This window comes from Hylobates moloch, unplaced genomic scaffold (genome assembly GCF_009828535.3).
Source record: "Hylobates moloch isolate HMO894 unplaced genomic scaffold, HMol_V3 SCAFFOLD_8, whole genome shotgun sequence".
Lineage (NCBI taxonomy): Eukaryota > Metazoa > Chordata > Mammalia > Primates > Hylobatidae > Hylobates > Hylobates moloch.
In genome coordinates this window covers 53298038-53313710 of record NW_026652283.1, presented here as the reverse complement: position 1 = coordinate 53313710, position 15673 = coordinate 53298038, and the positions used below count along the sequence as shown (strand labels likewise).

Genomic DNA, 15673 nt, shown 5'->3' with positions numbered 1-15673 from the left:
CTCCCCCCAAAACAAAGGCAAAATAATTGCCTTAATTATAGTAGACATTGAACAACATATTCTTGAGATAAGACGAAACACATAACAGAAAGCATAGTCATTTTTAAGATGAATTTTAAAGCATTGTTTTATACCTCAAGGTACCACAGAGCTTTGACAAAAATAATAGCTGCCTTGAATTTTTTACATGTATACATACACTTAAGTTTACACCTTATAGATACATTTCCAATATCAGCTGTAGAACAGATGGCAGAGTGGTTAACAACAGGGCTCTGGACTCATATAAATATAGGTCTAAATTCCAGTGCCATCTTTTGTTAGTTGGCTTTTTTTTTTTTGAGATGGGGTCTCACTCTGTCACCCAGACTGGAGTGCAGTGGTGCAATCACAGCTGACTGCAACCCTGAACTCTTGCGCTCAATGGATCCTCCCACCTCAGTCTCCTAGGTAGCTGAGACTACAGGGCACACCACCGTGCCTGGCTAATTTGTTTAGTTTTTTTAAAATAGAGATAGGGTCTTGCTTTGTTGCCCAGGCGGCTCTCAAACTCCTGGCCTCGAGTGATCCTCCTGCCTCAGCCTCCCAAATTATAGGAATTGTAGGAGTGAGCCACCACACCTGGCTTTAGCTGGTTAATTTTAGGCAAGTTACTAAATCTCTCTGTGTCTGAATTTCCTCATTTTTAAAATGCAGATTATAGTAGTTTCTAACTGTGAAGCCTTTTTGTGAAGATACCAAAAGACAATACATGTAAAGAACTCAGCACATTCAGCCCAGGTGCAGTGGCTCATGTCAGCTACTCAGGAGGCTGAGGCAGAAGAATTGTTTGAACCTGGGAGGCGGAGGGTGCAGTAAGCTGAGATTGTGCCACTGCACTCCAGCCTGGGTGACAGAGAGAGACTGCATCTCAAAAAAATAAAAAAAGAACTCAGCACATTCAGAACGAGTGTTGTTCTTATTTTATTTTTTAGAATATCAAAAGAAAATTATTATTTAACCTAAAAGATAATGAACTAAATGCCAAATCTCTTCTGAGATGGAGGTTATGATCTGCCTCCTAACAGTTTAAAAGACAAAAAAAAAAAAGCTATGAGTCAAAGGGGACCAGCTCACTGTTTAAACTAAAAACTAAAATGTAAATAAAAAATAAAATTCCTCCTTACAACTGGATTCCAATGTTAAAATACTTTTAGAATAGTATGTTATATATTCTTTTAATGTTATTTAATGTATTAAATAATGTATTAATTTTTTAAAGTTTATTATTTAATGCATTAAATAATTAATTAAAGAATATAAAAGTGCCTTTTGGTTCTGCTTGTTTTACTCAAGAATATGTTCAATAGGTTAGATTTTGACATTTTTTAAAAGCATCCTTAACATCTGTTTGGAATCTGAAAGTCTTTTTTTTTTTTTTTTTTTTTTTTGAGACGAAGTCTTGCTCTGTCGCCCAGGCTGGAGTGCAATGGCACAACCTCGGCTTACTGCAACGTCTGCCTCCCGGGTTCAAGCGATTCTCCTGCCTAAAGCTCCCACGTAGCTGGGACTACAGGCACCTGCCACCATTGCTGGCTAATTTTTGCATTTTTTATTAGAGACGGGGTTTCACCATATTGGTCGGGCTGGTCTCGAACTCCTGACCTCAGGTGATCCACCCACCTCAGCCTCCCAAACTGTTGGGATTACAGGCGTGAGCCACTGCACTTGGCTTGCAAGCATTTTAAGAGTAATAGTTAACAAAATTTTACTAAAGTACTGAAGGTAAGAAATCATAAATTCTGTCTTTTATCAGAATTTATAAACTAAAATGCCTTCATAGGCATTTTATGCCTTGAAGTATATGAAGTAATGCCTTCATATACTACACCAATAGTGTAGTATAAATCAACAGGGAAGGATGAGAACACAGTGACTGGACCTGAAAAATACTCTGCCTAAAGTCACTCACATTCAAGTTTTGTTTCATTTTTAAACATTGGGCAACAGTTGTTCAGGCTGAGTTCAGCTCGGGGGCACCTGTTTTGAGCACCGATTTTCAGATTTTAAGCCCTCAGAACCTTGAGATACATATTTGTATGCACATTTGGTGTCTTATAAAAGATAGTAAAATAGAAAATTTCTGAAAATGAAGACTCATGCACATCAGAAACATAAGGAAATTTCTTACGCCTGTAATCCCAGCACTTTAGGAGGCCGACGTGGGTAGATCAGATGAGGTCAGGAGATCAAGATCAACCTGGCCAACATGGCAAAACCCTATCTCTACTAAAAAAAAAAAAAAAAAGAAAAAAATTTAAAAATTAGCCAGGTGTAGTGGCGTGCACCCGTAGTTCCAGAGGCTGAAGTGGGAGAATCACTTGAACCTGGGAGGTGGAGGTTACATTGAGCCAAGATCCTACTACTGTGCTCCAGTCTGAGCGATAGAGTGAGACTCTGTCTCAAAAAAAAAAAAAAAAAGAAATTTTTCAATGACTTCTAAAAGGCAGTCATATCATTAAAGATATCCAAAGTTGGTTATCTCTCCCACTTTGTACTCTTAAGATACATTTTTAATATGTCATAATATATAATCTTTTAAAGTTCCTAACAAGTCTGAGATTTTTAAGATTCCATGATTAATGGAACAAATTCCTTCATACCAGTAACAACTATGTACCCATGAAATTATGTAATTACTACAAAAACATTGAAAATTGTTTAATTCATTAACTGCTAAAATGTTTGGCCTTAATATTTTTATTGAAAAAAATTCAATTTGCATTTTTTACGTGGTACAATGCAACCTCTATCTCACTGAAATACCTGTTAATCATTTCACAATATTCTTAAATAGTAACCTCACCTTTATTAAATTCTTTCTAGATGTTCTCCAATAAGTATATGAGAAAAACAGGGTATATTTAAGTGAACAATATCCAATGCTTCCAAAGTCCAAAGCAATCTCTTTTCCTGCTGGATTCCCTACATTTACATTATTATTGTTTTACACTATTAAAGAGATATATTTTGATGTTTTATCTTCTCTATTACACTATAAACTACATAATGGCAGAAATCATGTCTTATTCATCTTTTATCCCTAATAAACATTTTGCCCTTGCATAGAAGGTGATCATAAAAAAGAAATTCAAGAGTAACCTTCTTTTTTCCAGCATGATAATCTCAAGTTAAACTCTGTCCAATTCTTATGTAATTCAAATTTTTCTGCTTTCAAAAACTCTGCAACTCAGAGACGTTCTCAGCCTCAGTAGCTGGTTATATTACTATTTAAGTAATTACTATTATTTTTTTTTTTATTTTTCTGAGATGGAGTCTCACATTGTCACCCAGGCTGGAGTGCAGTGGCCTGATTTTGGCTCACTGCAGCCTCAGCCTCCCAGGTTCAATCGATTCTCCTGCCTCAGCTTCCTGAGTAGCTGGGATTACAGGTGTGTACCACCACGTCCAGCTAATTTTTGTATTTTTAGTAGAGATGAGAGTTCACCATGTTGGCCAGGCCGGTCTTGAACTCTTACCTCAGGTGAACCACCTGGCTTGGCCTCCCAGAGTGCTGGGATTACAAGTATGAGCCACCACACCTGGCCAGCAATTATTTTATTAGATAAATATTACAATAACTTTAAAATATTTCAAGAAAGTAAAACTTTAAGCATGTTACTTAAAACTAAGCTTAGTTTTAGACATTTATTTCAGAGAAAGATCATAAGTTTTTGGAAAGTATTATTTATAATCATTAAGTCTTACCTGAGGATTCCAACCTGGATCTAGTTTTTTAACTACTGCGATATATTCCTGCATTGCTTGGCTGGGGCTTGAATCACCAAGTGCTTTCCACGCTTCCCTACAATATGGAATATCCAAAATGGCCTGTCATTATGCAAATAACACAAACAGCATTTTTCTTATTATTAAAAAAATCGTATGCACATTTCAAGGGTCTCTGAATATAGAGATTATAATAAGCTATGGATAGAGAAGTTCTGTCTTTTTGCATTTACATTGGTCTAGAGCTATACAGACCTTATTGCCCTACCTAAGCAGCCTTTTCAGACATTTTTTTTCCTAATCTCCCTTCCCATGAAATTTTAAAAACACAGATACAAGGCATACCTATTAAGTTTTGAAAGATCACAAACCACTGTAATCTAAGATTTTATAACTTCCTCAAACCAAATTTCACCTCTATTGAGGATATATGATCTACAGACTAATAGAGATTATTCTCATAAATTAACTGTGCTTATGGCATTTTGGTCGTACAGAAACTAATCATCACATAAAAAACAATTATTCCCAAGGAAAATGCATCAAACTTCTTACTAAGATACAAGAAATCCACCTTCCCTTTCTGCTGTTATCTCATCTATAAGCTTCTAGTAACCGATCCTGGGGACTTAGTCTGGGACTTCAAAAGTAAGGGATGTTAAGGGCAGAAATAAGAATACTGGCCAGGCTTGGTGGCTCATGCCTGTAATCCCAGCACTTTGGGAGGCTGAGGCAGGTGGACCACCTGAGGTCAGGAGTTTGAGACCAGCCTGGCCAACATGGTGAAACCCCATCTCTACTAAAAATACAAAAATTAGCCAGGCGTGGTGGTGTGCGCCTGTAGTCCAGCTACTCCGGAGGCCGAGGCAGGAGAACTGCTTGAACCTGGGAGGCGGAGGTTGCAGTAAGCTGAGATGGCACCACTGCACTCCAGTCTGGGCAACAGAGCAAAATTCTGTCTCAAAAAAAAACCCAAAAAACCAAAAACAAAACAACTAAAGAATACTAATGAGTAAGTTAGGGACTTCCTACAATATAAATGGCAAAAGCAACATTTTAGTCCTGAGCTTCCTTTTGGGTCATCTTCCCCCCCACCCCGCAGGCCAAGACAGGCCTTCTTCTTGGTTTTTCCCTGCCAATTCTTTCTAAATTCCAACCAGGGTTTCTCGATTTCCCTGATTTGCTGTCAAACAGAACTCAATCCCACATTTTTTTTCACTACCTTCCTGCTTCTATGATGAATGTAACATCTTTCTGAGGTTTTCTAAATTTATTTTCACTGAATTCCTTAACAATTACTTATATGCATCATAACACTTCACCCCTAAATCAGCTTACACAAACTCGGGAAATTTATCATCAATTACTATTATATAATATAGAGGCTATACATTCAGATTTTCCTGATTGTCCCAATAATGTCCTTTATGGCTTTCTTCTCCCACACCAGGAACCAATCAAGATCCACACACAGCATTGAGTTTCATGTATCTTTAGCTTTTTTGTCTTCCACATTGTTGGTATTTTTTTTTTAAGAGTCCAACTGTTTTATAAAATATCCCTCAATTTGAATTTGTCTAATTGTTTGCTTACCTACATAGTGTTCTTGGCAAAAATGATTAATCATGATTAGAATTGGGTTAAATTATTTCAGCAGAGTAATATATAGGTGACATGCCCTTTTCAATGCATCACACTGGGGGCACATGATGTCAGTCTGTCCCATCATCAATAAGATTCATGGCTTGGTAACGGCAGTAACTGTCAGGTTTCTCCCTCATAATTAAAAAGTAAACAGTGGGTCAGCCTGTAACCCATGGTTTTGCTCCCCAATAGTTTTTCACCTAGCATTTTAACAACAATTTTCCTCAATAGTTTTTCTCCAATAGTTCCCCAATATTTTGTCATCTAATATTTAATCATTCGTTGATGTTCTTGCCTAAACTATTATATTATGGTGGCTATAAAACCTAAATTTTTTAATTGCTAAAAACAATGGAGAAACAGGCAAAGCACAGAAAAAAAATAAAGGTATAAAATTTCATAAATTATAACAAAAAACTCACAGTAAATGTTAACATCAGGTATTCTTTAGAACAGTAATAATATGTTGGTTGGTTATCATCAACCAAAAAACTTGTGCAAGAATATAATCAATGCACTGCTTCCTTCACTGAGACTGTCCTATACCAAAAAAAATCAGCTGAACTAAACAGCGTGGTTAGTGACATACGTGATTTACATCTGGGTTCAAGCTCTGTATCTCCTAACAGTTGGGTAACAAATGGTTGGCAGGCAGGAAATGTATCCAGGGGACCAGATTTTATGTGAGACTGCTCTAAAATGTAAAGTCAGAACTCATATTTTACCACTTCCTCTCTCTATAACCATATTTTATCTTTTTTCTTTTTTAACTCTACCTTCTAACCTTCTTTTAATTCCAGGGCTGATGCTCCAAAGCCTTCCCTTCTATAACTAAGATTCCCAGTTGTATGCAATTTCTCTTTTTTCATTTAGACAAGGTAAGAGAAGATAAGGTCTCATAAATGACAAGGGGGAACTTCTGAATTATAAGTTAAAAAAGTTCGCAAAAGTATACTCTTTTTTTTATATACTCAGAGAAGAAGAGAAGTTAGTATCTGGTTTTGGCTTTTCACTGAATTTTTCCCTTCTTCCCAAGAGTACTATAAGCAGTTATTTACTGTGGCATGGGTGGGGCAAGGAACACAAGAGTAAGTAGCAAGAGACAGGGAGATAAAACCAGGACAAGGAAGATAGGTGAAAAATGGGGATTTATCCTGCTCTTCTGCCCTCCCCATCATTCTGGCCGCCTTCCAAAAATCCCTCCAGAGGGGAGAAGTGGTGATCCATTAGGGGCTGAATGACAGGAAAGGAAAATCTCAAGCAACATGGTATTAAAATGTAAGGCATGTATGTCTGTTGTGAACCACTTATACTCCAACATGGTAGCATAAGAATCCTTCAGGAGACTTAGCTAAAAGTAGATTTCTTTAATCTCTCCCAATTGCCTGTCATTAGTACAATCTACAGCAGAGAGATTAATATAAAAATAATTCTTTAATCAGCTCACTGCTTTCTAATTCCTAAACACTCGAACCATTTCCAACAACCTCATTAAAGATTCCAAGAATTCCTTACCATTTTTGCTTTCCTTCAAAATCAAAGAAGCTTGGTTTAGGAGTATTACAATTTCCAACTTTGACCTAAATGAGGGAAGGAAAATCAAGAACTTATTTTTCAAAGAAATGTCTGGGAAACTTTTCCTTTTCAAATGTATTATGTATACTCAGTAACCATAGGTTGGAAAATATTTGCATCTATATGGAATAGCAAAATTTAACATTCTTTGCCAAAGCAAACAAAAAAACCCAAACAGAATCAAACATTACATACAGCCTACTTTGGCTTACTGCATAAAACAACTATTATCTAATACTGTAATACAGAAAAACTGTGATAAACGGTTGCATTTTGAAGTTAGTAGATTATATAGAAGACAAGTTATCAATATAGATTATATACTCTTTATTACCATGTATACAGTAAAAGAATTTTTTAACATGCAATTAATACGGTTTAGAATTCATAATTTATCAGAATTCGTAACACTATTTTTTCATGCTGATTCTCATAACTCTATTAGCATTTTAACTCTCCAAAATTCCAGGGAAAAAAGTGTACTACTTTTAAAGTGCCCTATTATGAAATTCATCAATATAAATTTGGATGCCAAAAGCCATGCAAAAAATTTCAGGGGTTCTCAAAAATACAATTCTATTTTTCTACAATAGTCTTATCATCTTTTGTTTGAGGTCAATATTTAATTATAATCCTCAAATGACATTTGTAGTTAAATTGAACAGTGAAATTTTCATTCAGAATAAGCATAAATGAAATTCACCCAAGTGTAGAATTCACTATACAGGCCCTGATTCCCACTGCCAGAAGTCATCTTCCTTCCTTATGAACTCTTAAGAGCATTTACTCTATATATCTTTTATGGTACTTTTCACTTTTTCTACCATGTGTTAGAAAGTTTTGTGTAAAGTCTCATCTTTCTATTAGAATAGAGCCTGTAACTGTTCTTAACTCATCCACAGAACCTATCTACTTCTCAGGGATTTTCCCACTGTCTCCCATTACTCTAACTGATGCCTTCACCTAACCAGAATGATCTACTGACTGCCTTAGGTATTCCTAGTTCAGGGTTTTGCTTGTTACTCCACTCACCTGAAACGCCTTTTCTTCTTTCCTCAGCTTTTCAAGATGCTGCACAACCTTCCAGTTCTATTCAGATTTCAGATTCTAAGAACCCTTTCAGTCTACAATGATCTTATCTACCTCTGAATTCATAACAATTACCACCTCTATCATTTGCTTAGCGATTAATCGCATGGCCCTATGCTGTTATTAAAATGTATACCTACATAGAAGCAGCCCTGTTATGATGGAATAGAGAGAATAAAGGGTGAGAAAGAAGGAGCTACATTTCTTGAACAATCACCATAGACCAAACACTTCACATATTTTATCTCGAATGGGCCAAAAAAAAAAAATCCTGCTAGGTATGCCATCACAAACTCATTTTATAAATGAAGAGAGAAGCTCAGGAGGGTTGTCTCAGTTCACACATTAGTATATCCTGAATTAGTAGTCCAGATTTAAATCCAAGAGTGTTTGACTCCAAAGCGCAATATCCCTTTACTACATCATTCTGTCTTAACTGCTAAATAGAGTCTGGGCTTCAATTCTGGACTCTCTAAAATCACATGAACTACCAGACTGTTAAAAATATTAAATGAGATAAATTGTATAAACTTTAAGACATAAAAATAGCAATTATAACTATTTTTGTTTTTTATCCAGACACTATCCAGTGGCAGAAACAAATGCCAATAGTTCTCCATTTCTCCTATAGTAACAGAAGTCTCAGCTGGACACATGATCATCCAGCTAAACATTATACATGGCCATCCAACTTCTGCCTAGGTTCTGGGGACTGGATGTGTGGAAGAGTGATACAAATACCTTCCTTAAAAAGAAAAGGGGCTTGTCTTCCCCTTTCCCTTTGCCCTGGATAGGATATACATGTGGTGATGGTAAGCCACCTCTGACCATGAAAAAGGAACTTAGGGCAGCAGTTTTCAAATTTTTTAGTCTTGTAATCCCTTTATACTCTCAGAAATTAAGAATCCTAAAGAGCCATCATTTATATGGGTTATATCTATTGATATTTACCACATTAGAAATTAAAACTGGGACATTTTAAAAATGTGTATTAATTCATTTAAAAATAATAAACCCATTAGATGTTAACATAAATAACATTTCATGCAAAATAACTACATATTCTAAAAAAATTAGTGAGAAAAGTAGCACTGTTTTACATTTTTTAATTTTTTTAATGTCTCGCTTAGTAGAAGCCAGTTGCATTTGCATATCTACTGCTGCATCCAGTCTACTGCAATATGTTGTTTTGGTTGAAGTATATGAAGAAAATTCGGCTTCACGCAGATATGTTGTTAGAAAAGAGAAGTATTTTAGCAGCATTTTCAGATAATTGTAGATATTCTTCTTTGATACTATGCCAAAACCTAACAGATGGTAGCTTAAGGTCAGTTGCAATGAGGAATCTGAACTCATATCAATGAATTTTTCATACTGTTAACACTGAAATCCATTGGTCTGACTTGCACTTTGAAAGGCATCTTTTACCAACACATAATTTGTAACATCATTCCATGAAATATTTAGAAAATATGGTTTACTGAGTTACACAGACTTTTCAAATGTTGACACATTTCATGATATAATAGCAAACGTTCACATTCATGACTGTCACCACTTATCCCATCAAAAAAATTTTTAAGTACTGGGAAGCTGTCAAGCTCATGGTGGCAGATACAGATTTTCCAAATTTCCCATTTTCACTTGAAGGTTCAAATGTTATTACTGGCAACAAATACTTGAGCTGTTTTCCTTGAAGTGACAGGCTTATTTCGTTCATTTTTTTTTTTTTTTTTTTTTTTGAGACACAGTCTCGCTGTCGCCCAGGCTGGAGTGCAGCCACGCGATCTCGGCTCACTGCAGGCTCCGCCCCCCCGGGGTTCAGGCCATTCTCCTGCCTCAGCCTCCCGAGTAGCTGGGACTACAGGCGCCCGCCACCTCACCCGGCTAATTTTTTTGTATTTTTAGTAGAGACGGGGTTTCACTGTGTTAGCCAGGATGGTCTCGATCTCTTGACCTCATGATCGACCCGCCTCGGCCTCCCAAAGTGCTGGGATTACAGGCGTGAGCCACCGCGTCCGGCCTCGTTCATTTTTAAGAAACTACCTGCCAAATACCCAAATTTGAGTAGGTATAATTATCTGTGAGTTGTTAAGTAAAAATGGAAAAAAGTATATAGTTCATTTTGGAACTCAGAAATTACACAACTGCTTTTCCTCAAAATAGTTAACATAATTCAGTATGCAGCAGAAGTACTTTGTGTGTACTTCCCATCTCATCAAACAAAATGTAAGACTTGACTCAAGGGTTAATATTTAATAAAGTAGTATTAAGGCACAGTGGCTCATGCCTGTAACCCCAGTACGTTGGGAGGCCAAGGCAGGTGGATCACCTGAGATCACGAGACCAGCCTGGTCAACCATGGCCAACATGGTGAAACCCCATCTCTACTAAAAAATACAAAAATTAGTCAGGTGCGGTGGCAGATTCCCTGTAATCAAAGCTACTCGGGAAGCTGAGGCAAGAGAATCGCTTGAACCTAGGAGGCAGAGGTTGCAGTGAGCCCAGATCACGCCACTGCATTCCAGCCTGGATGACAGAGCAAAACTCTGTCTCAAAAAAAAAAAAAGTATTATTAAATAGTATCTTATGAAGTCAACAGGAATTCACAAATTTTCATTACTCTCCAGTTTTCACAGCTGTCAACTAGCTATCTTTAGGAGGGAGAGTGTAGGCTGATGTAAACAGGGACCAAAAAATTGTTCATTCATTTGATTTTGTTGAAACTTTATTAAAAGATTATTTTAAAGCCATAGGCTTATCTGAGACTAATAAAGCTATGATGCTAAGTTTAGAGCTCTCCCTGAGAAAATAAGGTTTGTATCTCAGCTTATTTTTATTATCTTCCTGCCAACAACCTCATCCAGCCTACAAAATAGGGTGCTATTCTGAATACAAAACGTTATTTTATAAATTTTGATCCAATATGCAGAAATGATATTGGACTTTCAACTTTATTATTCTATCAAAGATGCTATTCTTAACACTATCTCAGAATTTTGTCAAAAATATTTAGGAGATTGATGAAAACTGTGGCCCAGTGTCATATGTAAGTAAGCATATTATTCTCTAATAATGCAGAATTTTATTTTCAGATACAGAATATCTCTAAACACCCTAAAGTCAAGTTCTTGAAAGGATGAGGGACATCCCTCTTTCATATTATCTGGATGAAGTGAGTATACCTGAGACAGAATGGTTCCCAAGTCGATAGGTGACTACAGTTCACTGATGACTTAGAAATATAGTATTTAATAATGACACCAATATCAATAAAGATACGTCCTAGAAGGAAAAATAATATTTTCCAGGGAATTTGGAGAAAATTAGTCTCATACTGCCCAGAGAATCATCAGACATATTACAGGTCCTAAAATATGATTCTCAGTAAATATTTGTTAAATAATCAAAAGTTTCACTCTAATGTTATTAGGACAAAGTATAACAAATGACCAAAGAGAAAACAGATATCTACAACTTTTCCAAGAAAGCTAATGCCAAGGCCAATTTGGAGGTAATTTTCATTCAACACTATAATTTATACCATTTGTTCCTACAGCTTTATCTCTCAGGTCACATTAACTGATATTCATAATAATGACCATCAACCTTCAAAACAAGGTTCATTTTTACTCAGTACATCCAGTTTAAGAACACAGTGGGGCTGGGCATGGGGGATCATGTCTGTAATAACAGTACTTCAGGAGGCTTAAGCAGGAGGATCGCTTGAAGCCAGAAGCTTCAAGGCTGCAGTGAGCTATGAGTGTGTAACTGCCCTCCAGCCTGAGCAACAAAACAAGATCCTGTCTCTAAAAAAACTTTTTTAATTGAAAAAAAAAAAAAAATACAGCAGGACCTCTCCCCCAACTTATTTTTCCTTTAACAAATACAGGGGAAAATATGTAACTATGTCAAGAGGCAAAAAGAAAAAAACGTTACACATTTTTAATAAAACAAAATAGACTATTTTGTTTTATTAAAATAGACTACTAAAATTCTATTATCCAGAATTTCCTTTCCTCCAGTGTTCCAAAGAGCTGTAATTTTCCTGAACTTGTCAGCAATTTTTCAGGTGTGTTCAAACCTAGACTCCTCAAGTACTTTGTTAGGTCTCTTAAAGCAAATGTCGGCCGGGCGCGATGGCTCACACCTGTAATCCCAGCACTTTGGGAGGCCGAGGCAGGCAGATCACCTAAGGTCAGAAGTTCAAGACCAGCCTGGCGAACATGATGAAACCCCGTCTCTTCTAAAAACACAAAAAATTAGTCGGGCATGGTGGCAGGCACCTGTAATCCCAGCTACTCGGGAGGCTGGGACAGGACAATCGCTTGAACCAGGGAGGTAGAGGTTGCAGTGAGCTAAGATCCAGCCACTGCACTCCAGCCTGGGCAATAGGAGCGAAACTCCATATAAAAAAAAAAAAAAAAAAAAAAAAAAGCAAGTGTCAGCCAGGTGAAGTGGCTCATGCCTGTAATCCCAGCACTTTGGGCAGGTGGATCGCCTGAGCTCAGGAGTTCAAGACCAGCCTGGGAAACCAGTGGCAAAACCCAGATTCTCTGCAAAAAAAAAAAAAAAAAAAAAAACAAAAAACCAAAAAAACAAAACAAAAAAACTCTGCAAAAAAAAAAAGTGAGTGTCATGATGTTTTTGCTTCTCTGCATTCTCTGTACGCATTATACCCAAGTGTCTTGCACATAAAAGCTGCTGAACAAATACACGTTGCTTATGATAAAGCAATTATTTTCCTTCTGGTACCAACCAATGTCACCCTGAATTATAAATTAAACATGTCTATACACCTTCCTATTTCCAGGTAAAGTTCACAGCCTTAGACTGAGTCAGGAGCTACAGTCCAGTTCTGACTGATGTATCTGTATGACCCTAGGCAAGGTGTCTACTCTCTATGGCCTTCAGTTTCCTTTACTGTAAAAGAAGGGCATTATTTCACCTGGTGTTCATAGCTCTAAAATTTTTAGATTGTAGCAAACAGAAAGGAAGACATATTCAACGAAAACATAAATCAAAGATATTTAGGATTTTATAAAAATCACAATAAAAGTTGTAATACCGCATTTTGCATTGCATCACATTATTATTTGAGGTGGAGTTTCGCTCTTGTTGCCCAGGCTGGAGTGCAATGGCGCGCAATCTTCGCTCACCGCAACCTCCGCCTCCTCAGCCTCCCGAGTAGCTGGGATTACAGGCATGCGCCGCCACGCCCGGCTAATTTAGTACAGATGGGGTTTCTCCATGTTGGTCAGGCTGGTCTCGAACTCTCGACCTCAGGTGATCCGCCCGCCTCGGCCTCCCAAAGTGCTGGGATTACAGCCGTGCGCAACCACGCCCAGCCCTGCATCACATTATTACAATCCTATTATCTTTTTGGATCTCTATATAGTTTTATTAACTTTACCATATTTACTTCCATGTGGCCCTTTGGAAAGAGTAAATGAATGATAAATCTTATTTTATCCTCATTTTGTAAAGGTTCTTGGGCTGGTAAAATGCAAGATCACTGAATAAGTCAGAGAAAAAAACAGAAAAACAGTGTCCAGCTAAATAAACATCACTCCTAGGAAAGCAAACATCTTTTCCACTTTCAGGATGATGCTCACCCCCAGCAGATGGTCAAAAAAAGAAAACAAAATACACATACACAAGCTTCATTACACCTATTAACCACACATGTTTGCTCTCAGTTGTTGAGGGAGAAGGCTCCGCGTCTTTCTCCCCCAACCACCCTTTTTCCCTGCTACTTTACCTGTTTGTACCTGGCATACAGGTACAAGAGCTGCTCCCTGCTGGCCACCTGAATCAGGCCTTGCAGGTGCGCGGCAGCCTTCTCAAACAGCTCGGCCAGGCAACTGGTCTCCTCGATCTCAGGGCTATGGGGGAACTCCACCTCCCCGGAGTCGTCCCCTGAGCTCAGCTCTCCACCGCTGTCGCCGGTGGTGGCCCCCGTGGGCAGGAATGATGAAGCCATGTCTCCTTGCTCGCTCCGTCCCTCTGTGTCCGGTCTGTCCTCCTTGGATGGGGTGTAAGGCCGGCTTGGAGGTCTGGCCCACCAGTCTAGGTCCCAAGCCTGAGCTCCAGTCGGACCCAAGCTCAGTCGCGGCGCGCTCCGTCACGTAACCCTGCTCCCTGCCCACTTCTACTCCCTGGGCGTGCAGAGCAGGCTCCTCGACCCTCTGCCGCTCTGCCCAGTCGACCCGGTCTCCTCCGGCTTCCCTCCGGCCAACAGCGCGCTCAGGCTCGCCTCAGGCCCCTCCAACGGAACGGGGGTCGAGGGCCAGTGAAGCGGGGATGCAGGCGAGCGCGGGGCGCGGTTGGCGCTGGGCCATGGGGGCGGGGCGGCGTGCGTGCCGGCGGCGTGCGCTTCTGTGAGGCCTGCTCTGCGCCGGCGGGGAAGCGTGGGCGACGCTACGCTGGACGTCCTTCCCTGCCGGAGGAGAGAAAGTGCCGTCAGCTGTAGGGGCGTCTTTTAATCGTTTCGCTGAAATTAGCAGTCCCGAACTCCGGAGCCCGCCACCGGGATGGGCCCCCGGGGGTGAGGGAAGGAGGCCGTCTGTGTGGTAGTGTAGCGGTGAGAGCGGAGTCGCGGGAAACGCGGGACTAAGGACTAAGGTTCCGCCTGCCCCAGATTGTGCGCCCCAAGCGCCCCCAAACAGCCCTGCGCGCGGATCTGTTGCGGGCGCGTTGGGCTCTGTGTTCAATGATGAAAAACTGCAAGATGGGGCTGTCCCGCCTTACTGTGTGACTGATGAGTGGAATCACTGCTCTGCGTGTTTCGCTCTCCACACCTTCGGAGCCCGCACCTTTCCGGGCCCTGAATAATAGGGTTTGGGGAGTGCGGGGCGCGCCTTAGCCCAGTTCTCATCCCGAGCTCTGCGTTTGACACTGTGCTTTGTAGACGCTATACAGTGAAACCAGAAGTACGGCAGAGTTCTGCCCTAGAGGAATGTACAAAACTTTTTTTTTTTTAACTGTAACATTATGAGTGGTTATGTCCTAACCGTTAAACACAACGACGCACTATATATTCGTTTAGTATTCAAAACAATGTAATAAGCACTATAAGAAGGATACAAAGAAAGTGTTGTAAACAGTGGTTATTGACTGGGGTTAGGCTTGCGACGGGTGGACGGACGGCTGGACAGGATGAGGAAGCAATGAGAGAACACAGGAAGGTGAGAAAGCTTGCGTCAGGATTCAACAAACATTCCTTAAGTCTCCAGAAAGTTCCACTGTTAGTGCCTGCTGTCAAGGTGCTCGCAATCCAGTCAAAGGAATGTTTAATGACCAAATTCTTGCAATTAAAAAGTGATTAAGAATAATGTATTGAGGACTTGATCATTACAACATTAGGTAGGTACTCTTATTTTACACATAGGAAATCAGCACAGAGTGGTTAAGTAACTTGTCAAAGGCAGCACAGCTAGCAAATGGAGGAGCAAGGAAAAAGAAGTTAGCTTGCATGTGGGGTAATAATGGATGATGAACCCGACAAATAGACTGAAGGAGAGATAACATAGACTTTTATATCTTTCTGTTTCTAGAATTTTTATTAAAGTGATAATTGAATATTATCAATGGCTTT

The 15673-nt window shown here is 39.2% G+C and overlaps 1 protein-coding gene across 3 annotated transcripts in view; it reads right to left on the bottom strand.

The window, feature by feature from the left end:
• Nucleotides 1-14553, bottom strand: part of ACBD6 (acyl-CoA binding domain containing 6) — a 235814-nt gene extending 221261 nt beyond the window's left edge. For all 3 annotated transcript variants that reach the window (XR_004249257.2, XM_032160849.2, XM_032160850.2), the window contains exons 1-3: nt 13838-14553; nt 6928-6992; nt 3748-3844 (exon numbers count right to left, since the gene is read on the bottom strand). Coding sequence is in view for 2 of the 3 variants with exons in the window: in XM_032160849.2 (XP_032016740.1) it covers nt 3748-3844; nt 6928-6992; nt 13838-14059 (384 nt within the window). In the remaining variant the exon portion in view is untranslated. The remainder of the gene's footprint in view (nt 1-3747; nt 3845-6927; nt 6993-13837) is intronic.
• Between the last annotated feature and the right edge of the window lie 1120 nt (nt 14554-15673).